General features: G+C 39.4%; 1 protein-coding gene across 8 annotated transcripts in view; it reads left to right on the forward strand.

The window, feature by feature from the left end:
- CNKSR2 (connector enhancer of kinase suppressor of Ras 2) overlaps positions 1–13,272 on the forward strand; it is a 476,383-nt gene that overhangs the window by 369,980 nt on the left and 93,131 nt on the right. For 7 of the 8 annotated variants that reach the window (XM_019524928.1, XM_019524929.1, XM_019524930.1 and 4 more), the window contains 2 exons: positions 6,351–6,451; positions 8,805–9,342. In XM_019524928.1, coding sequence (XP_019380473.1) covers positions 6,351–6,451; positions 8,805–9,342 — 639 coding nt within the window. The remainder of the gene's footprint in view (positions 1–6,350; positions 6,452–8,804; positions 9,343–13,272) is intronic. The other variant, XR_002098973.1, reaches the window with a different exon arrangement.

Below are 13,272 nucleotides of genomic sequence, written 5' to 3' on the forward strand. Positions count from 1 at the left end.
AGGGGGGGACTTTGCCAAAGAGTCATTTCACTAACATTCCTTAAGTCTGGCCCTGGGACCTGTGAAGTGATCAGAAGGGGAGGTCAGTTACATTTAAGAAGAAAAAGAGAGAAGTTGTAAGACTGTTTCAAAAGCCTACCCCAAAATGAGAAAATCATCTGCTGTAGGAGAGGCAGTAGCATAGTGTTCCTACAGTTTGACAGACATTAACAGTTGTAAGCTAATGGACAATGTTACCAGCTAAGGTGTGGAAATAAAGTTCCAATCCTCCTATGGATTGTTTATTACCAACCAAGCAGTCTCACACTAAAACAGAAACAAAAAATGACTGAGAAAATACTGGGCAATGTTATCCATAGGCTTTTCCTGCACCATCCATCTAGAAAGGGGGAGCACTCAGAGTATTTCACTTTGAGCCATCTTCCCCTTCCTAGTCACTTTGAGCAGTCATGGAAGTGGCTTCAGCCTGTTAGGGTTTATAGTACTGTTGAAATTGTACATGAGAACTCATCTTATGTCAGCTTAAAATGGCTTCCAAGATATTTGAGTTCAGGTGCCACTTACAGCAGGAAATCGCTATTGTCCTTTCTCTTGAATGCTGTTTGGTACCTCCCTACCATTGCCTATGGCTGAGTTTGTGTGGGCGCAGGCAAAGCTGAACCTTCTCTGTTTGTATATCTGTGTCTAGCAGTGGAAGCGTATGTGAATAGTGGGAAGCTTAATCTCAGGTTCCTCACTTACTGGAGTACAGAGGTTTTAAGTCCCCCTATGGAGCCATCTTTGGATGGCAACAAAAGGGTTACTTTGTTGATGAATAATGTATGTCTCTAATTATTAAATGCAGTAGGTTAATAAAATAATACCTTGCTTAAATTATATGATACTCTGAGGCAGGAATGTATTATATTTAGTGGTTATTCCAGGTGTCAACTACGTTTGGGGTTTTTTTTTTTCCAAACAATCTTTTTACTTCTGTTAAGTAAGTCTCATGCAACAGCAACTTATAATACCATAGAAACAATTCAAAGGTGGTTGTCAAACCTATTTCAAATAAGCACTGAATGCTTCTGGATCTGCTGTGCACGAATATATCTCAAGTACTTCAAGGATGCACGAATCACTACACTGTGGGTGTAAGACTAGTGGAAACGTGACTTTCTGCAAGTGAAATCTTTGCAGCAAAGTTTTATATTAATATCATTTTTCCTTGTTAAATATAGTGAATGTTAATAATTTGACAAGACACTTCTGTAGAGAAATAAATTGCTTTCTTTCCAATAGTATAAAAATGAGGGGAGAGATGCATTTTTCATATAAATAGAAAGTATTTACTAACAATACAATAACAGCTTATATTTAATTAACATAATTCATTCAGAGGGCTTCTGAAATTTGCTTTATTCTTTGATCACCATTTAAATGTTGTCACCTATGAAGAAAAATAGGACAGCAGTTTAACAACATTTAATATTATCTATTTGCTTAAATCCAAGATAAGTCTCCTCTCCCCAGTTTAACATGGGAGGGGGAAGCCCCCTTCATCTTGGATTCAAGTACAAGTTGGGAAGGCAGCTGCTGCAGCTCCAATTCTGGCCCCAACCTGAGTTGGAGTTGGAGCTGTAGCCAATGCCCACCACTGTCTCTGACCCCTCCTCCCCCATTGCCTGCCCCACCCCCCAGCCTCTGTTCCCTCATCCGTACCCCTGTTGCCACTTACCCTCTGGCTCGACAGAGCACATGGTTGCTGCAGCCCCAATCCAGCCACACAACAGCAGGGATCAAAGCTGGCATTGCTGCAACTGCTGCTGCAAAGCTGGGCTAGGACTAGAGCAACCATGTGCTCCATGCACCAGACGGGTGCAGGGCTAGAGCTGGAGCCAAAGGGTAAGCAACAGAAAATGGCCAGGCAAAGGGACAGAGACCTCAGCGGGGACCAGGTAGGAAGGGGGACAAGTGGTAGGTGGGGCAGATGCCAGGGTTTACAGGCCCATGGTGGAGAAAAGGGAGGGAAGTGCTGGGGCTTGCAAGCACATGGGGGTAAGTGGTAATGCGGAAATAAGCATCAAGGGGTAAGGTACAAAAGGGGCAAAGGGTAGGGGTCAGACCATTTGACTCCCCTGCCAGCTGTGCCCTACCACTGCTTGCCCTCCTGCACCAGTAAGTGGGGATGCATTTAAGACTACCCTTCTATAATTAGATTCCACATGTGAAAAATTATAACACATTTATACATTTTCCATGTATAGAATCTAATTATTGGGGGGTCATCTTAAATTCAGAGTTGTCTTGGATTCAAATAAATACAGCAAGTTAATTAAATGTAGTCAGTTACTTACGTTGGAATTGTGGCAGGACATTGGTGCCAGAAATCCCACTCTTGATAAAGTGTCATGATATTTTTAAAGGTAATGGGAGATTATTTTCTTTTTTTCCCTCAAAGTTTGCAAAGGCCAAAACTGGAGCCACTCAGAAAAATTTCATTGCACAAAAAAGTATCAAGTTTTATTTACTTACTCAATTTTAAGCACTTTTAAACATTAATTTTTTTCACAAGCATTGAGCCACAGCTTAATTTTAGTTTCAGAATAAATATTTGTATTGTAAGCCAGCAACAATCATGTGCTGCAGTGGAATTGCTGACAAGTGTTTCATCAGCAGCAGCTTCCTCAGCCTTTTCTGTCACAAACATACAAATACTTGTATGCAAACATTTTCAATCTTTTTTTTTTTGAGAAACTTGAGAGAAAATATTTTTAAGTCAGAGAGCTTATAACTTTTATTTACTTTTTTCAGGGTATAGGTCTCTGTTTATATGAAAGAAATTTCGTATGGATTTCTGTGTACTAATTCAAATTTATGGTTCATGAAAGCTGTATTCCTGTTCAACTGTTTTCAGTAGACATTTCTCAGCTAGGTGAAGGAAACCTCTTGGCCTCCGCGTGCTTTAAAGTGTCCTGGCACTTTAAAAAAAAACAAAAAGCCCCGCACTCACCAGCTGCAGCAGCAGCAATCAGGGCCTCTGAGGCCTCATGGCAGAGCCCCTCTGCACAATGCGGGGCAGTGGGGATTGGCTGCCCCCACTTGGCACCTGCGCAGCAGCTGTTACATCATGTGGGTGCAGCATGGCTTGGCAGAGTGCCATGCATTGTCTGGGAGCTGGGGCAGCTCCAGCAGTCAGACAGAGCCCAGCACCACTCAGCCCCAGTGGCCCCAGCACCCTGCTAAGCTGTCCTGTACCCACACTATGGGGCAGCTGCTGTGCAGGTGCCAGGAGTGGGGTGGGGGGGCAATCCACACTGCCCCCCACTGCCCTGTGCTGCACAGGGGGGCTCTGCTACAAGCCCTCAGAGGCCCTGATTAATGCTCCTGCAGCAGGTAAGTGCGGGGTTTTGTTTTTTTTTTCCCTTTTCTTTTAAGTGCCAAGATGCTGGGGCCGGGCAGGGGATGGGGCAGGAAAGCCATGGGGGCTACTCATGCAACTCCCCCTGCCCGGGGAGAAGCAGACACAGCCAGAGAAGCCATGGGAGAACCTGCAGTCGCCGAGCTGGGCCTGACTCTCCCTGACCAATCCAAATCTCTGAATCAGCGTCGAAACTCCGAAGCAGATTCAGCCAAATTAAAACAGAACAGTGATCTGAAACATGGAAATGAATCACAGTCCTCTGAAACAGCTGATTCCAAAACTGAAACAAAACAGCTTTTTCATACAGCCCTATTTATTATTAAAAACAAATAAAAACCGAAAAAACCACCCTTACCCCAATGTTATTAGCATTTAAAACCATATCATAATTTGGGGAAGTATGCTTTACAGTTAGCTTTTATTTCCTTTTTAAATGTATGTATCTTCTGTTGCACCTTTTACGTCCCTGAACATGATACTGGCTACAGTATATTTTTAATTGGACAATACAATAACCAAATTCATACAAGTGGAAGCTGTATAATATGGGTAATTAAAGTTAACATTTCAATCTTTTGTTGATTTAAATAGCTTATCTGTTAAAGCAGAAATCGTTCATTATCTCTTCACATATCCAAGAGGAAAAGTAGCACGTGCTGCCTGCATTTGGACCATTGTTTTGTCAAGTTCTAAAAAACAGAACAAACTGTTCTATTATACAATGATTTCCTTAAATACCAGGATTTGATACAGAGAGAAATTGAGTGGTAATATTAATAGTAATATAAGTTGTTTGTGTTTGTGTAAAGATTATTTACTTTGAACTGATTTGGCAGTCAGCAGGTATACAAAACAATTGCATTGCCATTGATCTTGTGTTACATAGAGGTGAAATTAAGGTAAGCAGTGCCCAGCTATGAAAAAGTTAAGTTTTTTTCCACATATGTTGGGGTGGAGAAGGTTTAAGTCATAAGTGTGCAAAGCCAAGACTTAACAAAGCAACTGGGCTCCCAGGCCAGCGGGACGCATTGGGGTAGCAATAACTTATGGCTAATTCCATGCCACTGTATGGCTGTAGCAGTAACTGATATTTTTCCGTCCCTCCCCACAGGTTGATGCCTAGGCTGCCCAGGTTGCTGCACCCTAGTTGCATGATGCCCTAATTATGGCTCAAAAGCACTTACTCAATCCTATACTCCCCTATAACTTCCTTTTTTATTCTCTTTCCATTTCCTAAATATCAAATTGATACAAATTAGACTCCATTGTATGAAAAGCTTAAAACTGATGTCACCAATAAGCACCACCACTGAATTTGGTTCAAGGACTTACACATCCATTACACCTATTGGATTTGCCTCATTATTTATTGATCACTTCATTGATTTTCCAAAAACATCAGTAAGACATTTTTCATTGCATAAACCAGTGCTTATCTTATCCTCTGCAATTCATCCATGGACACTGTTGTGATAGGTTTCTTATAAACACATTAATAAAACAAATTGCATACAATTGGTTATTACTGAAAATTACATTTTAAAGACTTGGTAAGTGGTAGGGTGTACTTGGAGAAGAAGAGAGGAGTTTCATGGAAGTACAAATGGTTTCAGATGTGTTACAGTTGTTTTTGATTAATTTGATATTTTTAATGTTAATTAATTTTCTTAGTGATATTTTAGTGCAGATTATATTTTCACTTTTTTCTGCTTGAAATATAGTTTCAGAACATCCCAAACCATATATGTCCAGTTTTATCTGGCAAATGCTGATGTAGTAATTGTATAATTGTAGGTGTAGGGCTGAAAGTTTGGTAATATTTTTGTGGGCATTTTCTATTAAATGCCATTTTTACAGTTTTTGTATTGCACAGTTTGTGTTCCTAATTCCTAAGTAAATCTTCAGGTAGTCTACTAATGATGACAGATCAGATTTATCTAAAAAAAAGAAAAAGGAATGCATTTTTTCTGCAGTTTATACACACATAAACTGGCTGTCATTTATAAAGTCAGCTTTTTGCTAAGACTTAACTTGCAGTGGTATCTGAGATTTGTCTTTTCACTGGAGGATTGGACCAAAAGAAATTTCATGAGGCTCAATAAGGAGAAGTCCAAAGTCCTGCATTTAGGAAGGAACAATCCCATGCACCAGTACAGGCTGAGGACCAACTAGCTAAGCAGCGGAAAAGGACCTGGAGATTACAATGGAAAAATAAGCTATATATAAACCAACTGTATGCCTTTGTTGCCAAGAAGGCTAACAACATCCTGAGTGTTGTCAGTAGATCCTAGGAGTGTTGCCAGTAGATCGAGGGAAATGATTATTACCCTCTATTTGGCACTGGTGAGGCCACATCTGGAGTACCATGTCCAGTTTTGGGTCCCCCACTACAGAGAGGAGGTAGACAAATTGGAGAGAGTCAGCTGGAGGGCAAATGAAAATGGTAGGGAGGCTGGGGCACATGACTTAGGAGAAGAGGCTGAGGGAACTGGGCTTATTTAGTCTAGAGAAAAGATTGAAGGGGGATTTAATTGCAGCCTTCAACTACCTGCAAGGTGGTTCCAAAGTGGATGAAGCTAGACTGTTCTTAGTGGTGGCAGATAACACAACAAGAAGTAATGGTGTCAAGTTGCAGCAAAGGAAGTTTAGTTTAGATATTAGGAAAAAAAATTCTCATGAAGAGGATAGTAAAGCACTGGACCAGGCTACCCAGAGAGGCTGTCAAATTTTCATCCTTGGAAGTTTTTAAGACTCAGCTACACAAAGCCTTGGCTGGGAGGGTCTAGTTGGGGATGGTCCTGCTTTGACCAGGGGATTACATTAGGTGACCTCCTAGCGTCCCTTCGAACCTTAATTTTCTGTGATTCTGTGATTCTTTAGCTTGAACTTTTCATTAACTTCGTATTTTATGTACATATGCATAAAAAACTTGCTTACAACTTTTTAGATTACTGGAGTGAGAGCGACAAGGAAGAAGCGGACACTCCATCAACACCCAAACAAGACAGTCCACCGCCTCCATATGACACATACCCACGACCTCCTTCTGTAAGTCCTCTGCAGTTACTTAACTGAAAATGTTTGGTGAAAAGTATTATTTTTATCTTCCTGAAATCTTTCTAAAACTTAATACGTTCAAACCACTGTAAAGAACAGTTGTCACTATATCAATTTCTGATTAAAATGTTGGCATTCAGTCAGCCCCTGTAAGGTAAATAAAACTCCCCTTAAAACCTAAAATCTCCTTTAATCTTTTTCTGATCAAAATAAGGCTCTCTAATGATTATGTACATTTCTAAATTTAGTGTTGTTCATTTGAAGCCTGTATTTCTTGTTGTTGGGAAATAATCCTGTCCAGAAATTAATTGAAATATTAGTTTATATCCAGAGCATGAAAGTGTAGGTAGTATTAGTTTTTTGGATTACTGGAGTGAGAGTGATAAGGAAGAAGTTGTTAGTTGTTAATAAGGAAAGAATCTTGTCCAGAGGCAGGAAGTGAAACTGTGATTTAATAATTACATCTTGTATAGCTACAGAGAGAGAAAGGAAACTATTTGCCTCCATAGAGTAAAAAATCAGAGAGAGTAAACTATCGTTGCATGGACATGAACAAGGACTGAAGGCGCACACACAAAAATGAAAAGTGCTGCTGGGAAACAAACTGAGATAGCATAAAGGGCAACAAGAAAAGCATTTATGAAAGTAAGGCTGAGTGAAAAACTAAGGTGAGATAAGGATGTTTTCCTTCGTTTCTTGCTCAAAAGCAAACATACACACGTATAACATGTATAACCTTCTGGTACTTTTCAACCCACAGCTTTACTGAAATTGTTCCTTAAACAATACAACTCAGTAGCATCAGAACTTACCCAAGGGGACAATCTTTGCACATTAATATTTTCAGATACAAATACAACTAACACTCCTACTTTCACCAATAGGCACATAACCCAGATTTAGGAGGATCTATAATCTTGCTCACCAGAAAAAGTTGGTTAAGTTATAAAAAAATGTTCATGACTGCTCTGTGCAAAACAGAGCTTACACAATGAGTAGCTCTCTACCTGCAGCCCAAACTTACACTTCCAGATCAAAGATTCTTTGTGGCACAAAATAAGTGTCAGAGTCAAAATGCATATGTAGATTCCAGAAAACTTTCAGTCTTCCACTAACATACAAACAACAGAAATAGTTATTTTGTCACCTACAAAATTTATAAATTAAAACACTCACAAATATTTTTCAGTTTCTTCTCACATCCAGTTTTAATATAGGGCCAGACTGCAAACCTCTTACTCATAGCATGCATGATGAAGGCACATACACAAAAAATAAAATTGCCACTGGGAAACCAACTGAGGTAGCACAGAGAGCAACAAGAAAAACATTGGAACTCAGGCTGAGTAAAAAAAAAAATGCAGTGAGATAGTGAAGCTTTCCTTCTTTTCTAACTTTAAAATAAACATGCACACACATTACATCACTTAAATCCTGGTATTTTTTTTTTATGTCTACGCTCTAAGAAATTGTTAGCCAGTTCATCTTGGAAAGTTGCATAAAAATAAAACATAAAATGAGCCAAGTTTTGAAGTTTCTAGCTTTAGAAGCTTTTGAATTATCTGAGAGCAAACAATGTATATAAATGTAAATGGGAAAATGTATTTTCCCTGGAGTGAACTGATAAGCCATTTTTGAATTTACCAAAACCATTCATCTTTGGGCTAGATCCAGGTATGACAACATCATCCTAAAAATTGTGCAGATTATAGTAAAAAGCCACCTTGAAAGTAGGCAGTACTCACTCCTTAGTGTAGAACCAGATTCAGCCATTTTTGTACCTATTTATTAGTGTAGTGAATAGTCTCACGAGAGTCCATGGATCTGTTTGGCAGAGTAGGGATTATTCAACAAGAATGAGGGGATCAGTCTGAACCATAGTATTTATGTCAGTATATAGATGCACTCTGTACATCTGAAAATACAAACACACAAGACAAAATGGTTTAGATTTGTAACTTGTTCCCTCGTGACTGAAGTAGATACCATCATTAATTGGTGCATCTACACATCACCATATTGTGACGTTGCTATAGCTCTGTCCTTTAGTACTTCCTTTTGGAAGTACTAAAGCATGGCACCGTAACCGCCCGTACTGTGCCGTGAACATGGTGCATAATCAGATTTTGCCTCTACTTTGCCGTAGTGGCACACTAAAATGGGGGAGCATACCACTATGACAAAGTAGCTGCTGGTCGTGTGTAGACTCACGTGATCACTCTGTCACTGTAGTGTGTCGTAAGGTGACATGTAGATGTGCCCGTAATAAAATAGTTTTGTGGCAGTTATTAATAGATCTGAATATAGTGCCTATCTAAGGAATACCCTGCTGTTCACTTTATAGATGAGTTGTGCAAGCCCTTATGTGGAACCAAAGCACAGCCGGCTTTCATCCACGGAAACGTCCCAGTCGCAGTCTTCTCATGAAGAGTTCCGTCAGGAAGCAGTTGGGAGCACCACTGAATCACCTGTCCGCAAAACAGCCAGCCAGAGACGCTCCTGGCAGGATTTAATAGAGACACCACTGACAAGCTCAGGACTGCACTACCTTCAGACTCTGCCCCTTGAGGATTCAGTGTTCTCTGACTCAGTCGTAATCTCACCAGAACACAGGCGGCAATCAACTCTTCCGACTCAAAAGTGCCACCTGCAGGATCACTATGGTCCATTTCCTTTAGTAGAGGGTGAGAAAATGCAAGTGCTAAATGGAAATGGGGGAAAACCCCGGAGTTTTACTCTGCCTCGGGATAGTGGGTTCAACCACTGCTGTCAGAGCCTTTCAGTTAGTGCCTCTGATCACCAGGAAGAAGTGCAACAGAAAGAGGTAGATGAGGAGGAGGAGGAGGAAGGGAAAGCAGCAGAAGAAAGCCAAGAAGATAAAAGTAAGTATTGCTTATTCTCTGTAGCATTTCGGCACTCCTATATAATTAACTTATACGTTGAAAATTTCTTTCTTAAGTTTTTATATATATAATATATATAGAGAGAGAGTCTTCCCTTAAATTTTAACAAGTCCCTCTTGCTGCAGATGCAGTGGAAATGACCTGATCTTCTCTCTGTTCAGTGTCTTAAAATCTTTCAGGATGATGACCGAGGTATCCTACGGCACATCTACACCACCTGAATGCACCACCTGAATTTATTACATTACTCAGTGTAACATGGCTGCCTTTGTGTGAGCATGAGCTCTCTTTTGTGGGAGAGATTACTGGCATACAGCCTGCTGCACTAAAATAGCAATGTTACATCTGTTTTGGGGTGCAGTGTATCCACTGAATGGAGTTGGTAGGTCTCACTGCCCTGCTCCCTGGGGGCAGCCTTTTAGTGATATAAGCATGCCCCTTTCACCTAACGTACCCCTGCTTAGAGTACAGAATTACCTTTGTTTTCTTCCAGTATTTTTTAGTTTAAGATGCTAATGGATTATGTTTTTCAATTTCCTTTCCATTACCACTCAGTATGCCTCCCACTAGCACATTCACAGCTTTCAGACAAGCGGCTAAGATCCAGCTTCCCTTCCAGTCAATAACACAATTCCCCCTGAATTCAGGAGTCTGAGAACCTGCCCTTTGCAGGGCTCAGGCTGCAAAAATCCTGATAAGACAACCAAACATTTGAAACTAGTTTAAAAAAAAAAAAAACCAAGGAATGTTTCCAGCAGTCTCTAATGTGAACTTTTAAAAGGAAGATTTAAAAAAAATATATCAACAAAGAATTTCTCAAAAGGTATTTATTTACGTGAACAACAGGGACAAAATTCAGTCTGATAGTGAGCAACCATTTGTAGCATGGCACATTTGTGGATATTACTGTTACATGTCAAAATATCCAAATAAGCCTCTAAAACAGGGATTTAAGAAGCCCCCTGTCCTCTCACACATTTATAAATTTACCCATCTGTTTTGTTGGACTATCCATCATCCTTGTTATATAGTGTCCGTATGTTGGCTATAGAAGTTCAGTTCACAACCAGTTTCCAGGGTCAGCAAATAAAGCCTGCCTCAGTTACAGGATTGTGCTACAAATAAGTCATCTGTAGAGGCCAAGGGGGCAGATAATCTACAAATCTTTTGTTGTAACTTCAACTGCTATTAATATGGGTCCCTTAAACCTGGCAGGGACCCCCTCTGCAGAACTGAAGTGAAAGAGGAATGTGAAAATTGTAGATACAAAGATATAAGAAAATGTAAAGGAAGCTGAAGATGACAGAAAACAATTAAACTGTCAGCCTAACAGCACTATTGAGCATTGGAATTAGTGTAGATTTAATTCCTTTAGTCTCCATAACAGATTCAGTTTTCCTCTGTATTTATGTTTTAATTGATAAATACTAGACATTTTGTAATATGCTTCTGGCCTTCAGGGAAAAAATGGTTTGTTCTGCAGACCTTAATTAAATCTCTGGTATGTTTTTTTTTTTCTAAAAAACCCCAAGATGTCATTTCATCTCATCCCCAGTACCTTTCAAAAACTTACAGTAATGGGGGAACATTTAGATTACTAAAAGTGTGTGAATTTAAGGTGTCTGAAACAGTTTACTACGTGTGAAAATTTCAGGAACCCAAAGACAGAATGTGTTACCCTATTTTTATAGTGGATACTCCTTCAAATGAGCTTGTAAATTGTAGCGATAAAAATGGACAAAATCCTCCCACTTCATGATAGCAAAAGGAAGTGGGCAGAGCAAAGTTTATCTTGCTAATCCATTTTACTCCTTGTATTTTTTGTGTTATGATATTTTAGACCATATATCAATAATTTATGGGAAAGTACGTGGATTAATGGGGAGAACCTGATTTCTTCTTGTTTCTACCATCTTCTCCAAAAATGACATTCTATTTCTTTTCTTGAAGAGGTCTCCCTAATGAATGTGCCTAACTGCTTAAGGGAGGCAGTTTTCTTAATTTAAGCAAAAAATAACTAGCAGGGAGATTATTTCTGAGAAATTAACGAGTAGCTGCAGGAGGAAAGAGCTTGTGGTGAATTTAAAGCCACAAAAAAAGTAAAAATAGAAAATAATCAAGTAGTCTGTTGAAAAGTTTGAAGCTTGAACTGCTTGTTGCTATGGTTACAGTGTTCCTTTTGCAGTACTGGCATTTTTGGTGCAGTATCCAGGAGAAAGATGAGATTTTACTGCCAGCCATATTCTGAAATGTGGGATCCCAATTTCTCAACTGGGGTGACACAACTGGCTCTCACAACTGTTTTGCTTTGCTGTTATGATGGGAGCATTTGTGCATGTTGTACCACAGTCCCTGTTTTCTCCACAGGCCTGAGAAAGCAAGACAAAAAATAAAACTGAACATTTATTCTTTTAGAGCCAGTAGGGAGAACAGAGGGAGAAAGTTAAAAACAGCCCTCCTGTATTGTGTTATCTTTAAAGAGGGGTTCAGGTGAACCTTTATCTTTGCAGTGGGTTTTCAGTGTGGTATCACATGGAGGTTTTAAAGCATAAATATGGATTTATTTACTGTATGCTCTTTATCCCATCTCAATTAATTCCATTCTGTTGGATAATTCTGTGTGTATGTGTGTGTTTACTTGGATATTCATGTTTAAGTCTTGGTCATTTCTACTGATTTCAACCCTGGGGGTGGTAAGAGAGTGAGGGACAAGAAACAGAGCTATGCAGCTGTTACCATTTGATTCAGATGCCGTCAGTGAAAGTTTGTTTTTGAGCCTTTTGTTTGTTTTTAATTCCAATTATTAAATACAAAAATAACAGGCAAGTAATGAAAACACAATCCCTTATTCTATATTTTCTGAAAAACTTAAGCATTCAGAGCTTTGTTTTAGATTTTGTCAGATCCTCAGCTGGTGTAGATTGGAATAAGTCCACTGACTTCTCTGAAGCTAAATCCATTGGTTTGAAACAGCTAAAGGATATGTCCTCTGTGTCAATTGCTACTTCACTGCAAGAGCCAGTGAGACAATGGCTGTTTAGCAGGAGGTTGTACAGCTCTGCTACGATACTAAGGCATGTCAGGATAAATTGAGAATGTTCAGTACCTTTTCCTTTTTGAGATGTTAGGACTTATCTTTGTTTGTGCACACTCTTTATTTTTATCTCCTGTTAATATCACATTAACATGGTGCCACCATGCTGTAACTGGACTATTATTATTTTTATTTCCTTTCTCCACATTGACATTGTCCTGTAATTTTTGTTGTTTTTAACTAGAGAGGTTTTTCCTGTGGCACATGTTTATATATGTATTTCTCTCTCTGATTGTTGTACTGGCAGATAATTTTCAAGGGTTGTCCTTTGGAACACTTCTGTATCCTATCTGGAATATCCTCTTGTTCTTTTGTTCTACCAGCAGGCTACAATTGAATAACATATTAATTGGTATGGCACAAAATATTACATTTCTTTGATTAAATCACAAAGGACAAACCTTTGCAGATTTGCCTCATTGTAGTCAGTTTTAATAAAATTCAACAGTTATGCATCATGTCACTGCTCCTCATTCTCCCTCAGGCCTAAAGTTCATCAGTACAGTGTGTATTTTGACATAGATTTCATCATTTGATACCAAAGAGCATCTACATTTCTTCTTTACAAAACAATTTGCTTCTTGCCCCTAGAAAGCTTACTTCATTTTTGGTTTGTTTATTAATTCATGGTTATTCTCTTATTTTGATAGATGGCAATGGTTTGCATAGGAAAAGTTGTTCTTCTGACCTTCAGTATTAAGCCCATTAAGAGGCATTATATATACATTAGTCAGTTGCCCGTCAGAAATGACAGGGGGCAGGGCAGGGACAGAGGCCTGTGTCCAACCCCTCCCCCCCACTTTGGGTCCGGGCCT

Source organism: Gavialis gangeticus, unplaced genomic scaffold, assembly GCF_001723915.1.
Source record: "Gavialis gangeticus isolate Ggan-Ray unplaced genomic scaffold, GavGan_comp1, whole genome shotgun sequence".
In the NCBI taxonomy this organism is placed as follows: Eukaryota; Metazoa; Chordata; order Crocodylia; family Gavialidae; genus Gavialis; species Gavialis gangeticus.